General features: G+C 34.4%; 1 protein-coding gene and 1 long non-coding RNA gene across 8 annotated transcripts in view; one reads left to right on the top strand and one right to left on the bottom strand.

Annotated features, from left to right (window-relative positions):
* LOC106879797 (recQ-mediated genome instability protein 1) overlaps positions 1-1,535 on the top strand; it is a 52,453-nt gene extending 50,918 nt beyond the window's left edge. For all 4 annotated transcript variants that reach the window (XM_014929502.2, XM_014929501.2, XM_014929503.2 and 1 more), the window contains one exon: positions 1,241-1,535. In XM_014929502.2, coding sequence (XP_014784988.1) covers positions 1,241-1,405 — 165 coding nt within the window. In that variant the 3' untranslated portion in view covers positions 1,406-1,535. The remainder of the gene's footprint in view (positions 1-1,240) is intronic.
* Positions 1-6,826, bottom strand: part of LOC128247606 (uncharacterized) — a 40,729-nt gene extending 33,903 nt beyond the window's left edge. For all 4 annotated transcript variants that reach the window (XR_008263971.1, XR_008263973.1, XR_008263970.1 and 1 more), the window contains exons 1-2: positions 6,029-6,826; positions 1,909-2,060 (exon numbers count right to left, since the gene is read on the bottom strand). This is a non-coding gene — a long non-coding RNA (uncharacterized LOC128247606). The remainder of the gene's footprint in view (positions 1-1,908; positions 2,061-6,028) is intronic.
* Between the last annotated feature and the right edge of the window lie 307 nt (positions 6,827-7,133).

Genomic DNA, 7,133 nt, shown 5'->3' with positions numbered 1-7,133 from the left:
TTTCCTCGCATACTGTTTTTCTCTGTTATATTGGTGCGCTACGGTGGATTATTTAAGACTTGGCTCTTATTTCTAGCAGGTAGATGCTCATTAAGCATCATTACGCTTCGTGCAAATTTCATAGCTCCTTAAAGCTACCATAACTGCGTTCCACCCATGCTACTACTGGTGATATCATCAAATTTTGAATTTATCCATAGATGATATGAACAGTAGTGACATCTAACTTCAAATCTCAGTGTTTGAATATTTCATTTATATATATATATATACACACATATATATATATGTGTGTGTGTGTGTATGTATGTATACCGTAAATCCTCGAGTATAATCCGCATTTTTTTCACAAAATGTAAAGGTCAAAATCCCTAGTGCATACTATATATGAGTGGAGGCGCAGATTGAGTGACCATGTAGCGGTTCCTTTGGCCAAATATTTCCAGTTGGATAAAATATGTAAAACTGGTATTTTAGCCTATTGTATTCATACTAAATAACTGTAAAACAAAATTCTTAGCAATAATTACTAATTAGAAACACTGGAAAGCTAAGTTAAGCTATGGAATGATGACAAGACAAAAAAAATAAAAAGATAAAATAACAAAACTAAAAAGCCCAGTGTGAGTCTGCTAAAATACAAAGAATTGGGTTTGTATAACATGGGAAAATGAACTTTGTGAATAGTTTATATGTTTAAAAAAAATAAAAACTACATTATTTCTAAAACAATGATTTGCATTTTTGTTTTTAATATGTTTCAGCTGATTCAAACACAGATATGCTGTTTTCAGTTGTGCATGTCACTAGAGAAATGCACTTGGCTCATTGGTGCAAGGGATTCTGGGACACCAGTGTTTCAACATTTTGTGTCTTGTCAGCCACAAGTACTCACACCTTTGAGCTTAAACAAGCTGCTGGCTTTGTTTATCATATCAACAAACAAACTGTTTGCTGATCAGTGCTTATGTCTGCCAACCAATAAAACAAAAGAAAACAAAGCATTATTTGCATTGTGTACAGTGCAATCTGAAATGATGATTTGTATAATTATTCTTAATACATTCTGACAGATTCAATCACTAGTTGCTGTTGTGCACCATGCAAATAATGATTTTTAATATTATTTCTCTATTTATTATTTTTTTTCATTTATAAATAACCAAGTTATTAACAAATGTTTTGAATTAACTTATGTCATATGTTGTAATTTTATATTGCTACATTCTGTGTGTTACAGGGCCTTCAGCAGTGTCAAGTGAAGATTGTAAATTTGTACAACATATTTGAGATTGAAATGAACCAGAATTATTCTCATCCAATTGTAACTAAAATTCATCCAATCACTACAGAAATTCTCAACCAGTTGCAGACACATCTTGCTACTGTGTTAGAGGGAATATAGATATTTACGTCTGCACATGTTTTTATGCTTCATTATCATATCAACTCTTTCAGGTTGCTAAAATAAAGCACCAGCCAATACTGGGGATGAACTGGCTTTGTGCCTAAGTCAGAAACAATTATTAAAACTACTTGATGTAATTGGCTGTGCCCCTTCATTCAAAATTACTGTTATTGTACCTAAATTAGAAACAATAATAATAATAATAATGATAATAATATAAAAGACTGAGCTGACAGAATTGTTAGCACCCTGGGCAAAATGCTTAGAGGCATTTCATCCATCTTTACATTCTGAGTTCAAATTTCACTGAGGTTGACTTTGCCTTTCATCTTTTTGGGGTTGATAAATTAAGTACCAGTCAAGCGCTGGAGTCTATGTAATCGACTTGCCCCATCCCCAAAATTTCATGCCTTGTGTCTATAGTAGAGAGGATTATTATTATTATTATTATTATTATTGTGAGCTATCAGAATCATTAACAAGCCAGACAAAATGCTTACCAACATTTCTTCTGGCTTTACATCCTGAGTTCAAATTCTGGTGAGGTTGACTTGGTCTTCCATCCTTTGAAATCGATAAAATAAATATCAGTTGAGTACTAGGGTTGATGATATTAACTACCTCCTTCCCCACAAAATTTCAGGTCTTGGGCCTATAATAGATAAGATTATTATTATTAAGATGGTGAACTGGCAGAATTATTACCGTGCCAGACAAAATGCTTCACATTTCCTCTGGCTCTGTGCATTCTGAGTTCAAATGCTGCTGAAGTTAACTTTGCCACCCTTTTGGGGTCAATAAAATAAAATACTAGTCATGTACTGGGATTGCGTTAATCAATTTGCTTCTTCTCCTCACATCTCACATCTATTGTGCCTATAATAGAAAGACATTATTATTAGGAGAGTTCGCTTGAAGCATTGTGTATTGTTTGTAAAGAATAAAAAGTTTTGAATGGTACAACAATTCACTATAATACAAAAAATGGACTATATACCTGTTGTAATTTAGTTATCCATAGTCCGATGATATTTCAGAATACAATTCCTTCTTCAGATATTCTTAGATGGAGTCGCTGCTATAATCGGTTTTCCAACGGCTTTGTTGGAAAACCAATTATAGCAGTGACTTCATCTAAGAATATCTGAAGAAGGAATTGTATTCCGAAATATCATCGGACTATGGATAATTAAATTACAACAGGTATATAGTCCATTTTTTGTATTATAGTGCATTGTTGTACCATTCAAAAACATTTTATTCATTATTATTATTATTCATTTAATGTCCATTGTCCATGTTGGCATGGCTTGGACGGTTTAGTCAGAGCTGACAACCTGGGGAGCTGCACCAAACTGCAGTCTGATTTGGCATGGTTTCAGATTTACAGTCATTTGAATGTTGGACAAAATATTTTTGTGGCATTTAGTTACAGCACTTTACATTTCGTATTCAAATCCTATCAGGGTCAATTTTATGCTTCATCCTCCTGGTATTGATAAAGTACCACTCAAGTACTGGGGTTGTTATAATTGATTAACTTCTCCCTCCAAAATTTGTATCTTTGTTAGAAATGATTGTCATCATCATCAAGAGGATAGTAGATGACAGAATCATATCACTGAATAAAATATTTTGCAATATTAGTTATGCTTTTAAGATGGTGAACTGGCAGAACTGTTAGCAGGCTGAGCAAAATGCTTAGTGGCATTTCGTCTGTCTTGACGTTCTGGGTTCAAATTCCACCATGGTTGACTTTGCTGTTCATCCTTTCAGAGTTGGTAAAACAAATACTAGTTGAGCACTGGGGTTGATGTAACTGACTTAACCCGTCTCTGAAATTGTTGGCCTTACAATTTAAGCCTGTATTAGTTATGTATATAAGGCAGTGAGCTGGCAGAATTGTTAGCATACTGAGCAAAATGCTCAGTGACATTTCGTCCCTCTTTATGCTCTGGGTTCAAATTCCGTCAAGGTTGACTTTGCCTTTCATCCTTGCAGGATCAGTAAAACAAATACCAGTTGAGCACAGGGGTCAATGTAATTGACTTAACTCCTTGCCTGAAATTGCTGGCCTTGCACAAATATTTGAAATCAATGTTAGTTATGTCTGTTCTGAGTTCAAGTTCTGCTGAGATTATCTTTACCTTTCAATCTCCACCAGAGTGGTAAAATAGTACCTGTAAAATAGAAGTTAATTTAATCAGCAATTTCCTCCAACAAGTTTGCACCAATGTAAGAAATCATTGTTATTGTCATTATTTATTTTTGTTTTGCTGTTTTACATCCATTTTGAATGGGGTAGCATTTGTTGATGCAATTACTTTCACAGTGGATGCACCTTTTTTTTTTTTAACCACCATCTAACTAGCTACAGGGAATGGAATGATATTTGTTATATATCAGTTTGGTAAACTGGAGCTAGCAGTTATGTACTTTGATTTGGGGTCACAATACAATATTTGTCCCAGTAATATGTGACCTGCAGTCCAGCACCTTTATTTTCTTCCTGAAACAAATATATTGTCATGGTTTGTAATATTTTTGTGATATACGTAGTAAATACATGTATGAGTATATGGTTAGAAGTTTACTTCTCAACCATATGGTTTCAGGTTCAGTCCCACTGAGTGGTACCTCGGGTAAGTGTCTTCTACTACAGCCATGAGTCAGTTAAAGTCCTTGTGAATGGATTTGGTAGATGGAAACCGAAAGAAGCCCACCTTATAAATATGTGTGTGTATGTGTTTGTTATTATTTCTTTTCTTTGACATCATGTGATAGTTGTGGGGAAATACTACATTACTTGGAAGCAGGTGAAGGTTAGTGAAGGGTATCTACCTCAACAAATTCCATCTGACCCATGCAACATGGAAAAGTGGGCATTAAACGACAACAACGCTAAAACTATATTTTTAGATTCCTCAGAATATTTTGCTTGTTACTTTTGTGACCACTTCACACTGAGTATTGTTTGAATCAGTTCTAAAAGTGCTGAAGAAGTGTTGAGATATGCTGAGCAATTTTGGTGGCTTTCCATTCACTCTGTTATCCATTTTGTTTCAAATGGTGTTTAACTCTTGATACCAACACCTTGCTACTCTCCAGCTACAAAAATTGGTCTTTTAGTTGGGAACAACCTCTGTTACAGAAACCAATAATCAATTGGCTTTCCTTTGATGACACTCTTTACATTTTCCCATCTCCTTCATATTCACAAGATCCAAATCTAATTTGCTTCTCTGCTGTCTCACTGCCATCTGCTCCTTCTCTCCACCCCATACCTTTATCACTCTTTACTTCTTTCTAATCCTACATTCATGCCTGCACACTAAACATGTCATTTTGTTTTGATTGCTACTTGCCTCCTATTGCACTTTCCGCTGAAAAAAAAAAAAAAGAACTATGCATGGGACCCTGCTCACTTCTGTTTCACCATTTATCAACCATGATCAATCAATGACATGTAAAATATTTATCTGTACATTTATATTTTCCCTTCTTTATTTCAACAAAGTGTTTCTTTCTCAAAATATCCAAACCACATTTGTGTATTGCACTAACTTTGTACTTTTGTTTTATGGTTGGTGTTTTATCACAATTGTTCCCCCTTAGATTTTTCCTTTCTTGACACAGACCAACATGTAGACTCCTTGGAATCCAGATTGCCTTTGGTACTAGTGTGCCTGGTACTACATCTGTATCTCTGATATAGAATCCTGTTTTAAAGCTTTCATAAGTAAATCCAATGTAATTTTGTTTCAAGCACCATTTTTAATAAATGTTATTTTACTAAATCATTCTAAAGTTTTGATTGTTTTAAAAATTAACTGAAACACAGAATGGACTGTGTATTTTACAGTTACAGTTGCAAAAAGTTAAGAAGTTGTATGATTCTAGAAGACAGCAGTATATTACTCTCATTTTCCCCTTTTAAAGCTCATCATCATCATCATTATCATCATCATCATTTCACATCTGTTTTCCATGCTGGCATGAGTTTGATGGTTTGACCAGAGCTGGCAAGCCAGGGAGCTGCACCAGGTTCCAGTCTGATTTGGCATGGTTTCTATGTTAGGAAGGGCATCCAGTGATAGAAACTGTGCCTAGAGCTATATACTTAATGATAAACAAACAATAACTGAACTAATTGCAAACATATATGGTGGCAAATTGTAAAAAGCAATAATATATATGTTGGTTTAGTGAATTTTCTAATCCTGCATAAATTGCAGAAAAGTCGCTAGCACTGCTTTCTCTGTGATATAGGAATTTGTTAAAGAGATAAAGAATGATTGGACTCTCAGATCTAAAATATGCATGCATTTTACTTAAAAAGATTTTCAATGATTTGTTCCATATTTCTTGCCTAAATTAGTCCCTGTTCTCACTCAGTAACTGCTTCAATCTTTTAAATCTCTGAACATTTGATATTGAGGTTATGTTTTAGAGCTGTGATCAGCATTTTGTTGGATTTCAACTTGAAATGTCACTAACTGATAATGTATATATTACAAAATTATAAAAAGACTAGCTGAATCACTGCCCTGTGGGTGGTTGATTCAGCTAGTACATATCTAAACTCCTGTTCATAGTTTGAAAGTAAAAAGTGAAACTTACTATAATTTTCTTAAAGAATTTCCATATAGACGACGTTGTCAGTGTAGATTCCTTTCATATCCTTATACCCTGAGTCCAAAGCCACAGTCTTAATGTTTGGATTGTTGGTATCATCTCCCACCATGATCACAGCAACTTGTGATGCAGTCGGTGGATTATAGGTTCTCTAATGTAACCCAGCAGGAATAAGCCGTTTGTCATGACTTATAAATCACCGGTAGAACATTTTCCTGGTGCAGGGTATTCCTTAATTATATCAATAGCCTGTTTAAAATTTTGACATATGGATTGTGTAAATGCAGTGCTCTCTGTAAGTCTAGCAGGATGTTCTCATTAAGGTCATTGTCAGCTCCTCTGAATGACAACCTGTTTCTCATCTCATTTTCAGTGTCAACGAATTGTAGCTGTGTGTAGAATGGCTTCCTATTTACTGCTGGTAGGAGACTTCCTATGCAGTAGTACAACTTTCTTTGAATCTTGAAAGTAAGCATAAAAGTGCTATCGCCCTGTGGTCCAACTAGTGGATTATCCAGTTCCAGTGAAACCATAGCCAGTAAATTATTTTAGTCACTAATTTTGATCAGAAACCTTTGACCGCATAGATTAACATCATAGTACTTAGCTATTAATTCTGGGCACTAATTTTTCCTTTACCACAGCAGAGGGTAGTTTTCTCAGCATCCCAAAGGTAAGCTTTGCAGTCAGGGCATGTTCTCTTTATGTTGTTGAATTGCTGTAAACGAATTTAATCATAGAAATGTCGGAAATTTAGTATTTTTTAAGGTAATAATAAAATCAATCGAACCTTTTTTCATGCTGTTGAATGCGTAAAGTTTCTGAAATTTTCATACTTTTTTTACTTCTGCTATTTCAGGAATTCTATGCATGCGTAAAATATCAGACTACAGTACATTCAATAACATATTCATACACGCAACGACGTAAACAGGCATAACAGTAGCTCCGACGGCATGAAAATAGATCCAACAGATTTTATTAATATCTTAAAAAATATTAAATTTCCAACATTTTTATTGTCAAATTCGTTTAGAGCAATTCAATAACATAAAAATTGTACTTTAAGATAGTGTTTAGTGAGTATGGT

Source organism: Octopus bimaculoides, chromosome 4, assembly GCF_001194135.2.
Source record: "Octopus bimaculoides isolate UCB-OBI-ISO-001 chromosome 4, ASM119413v2, whole genome shotgun sequence".
Lineage (NCBI taxonomy): Eukaryota > Metazoa > Mollusca > Cephalopoda > Octopoda > Octopodidae > Octopus > Octopus bimaculoides.
The sequence above is the reverse complement of the archived record's forward strand: the minus strand, read 5'-3'. Positions and strand labels throughout refer to the sequence as shown.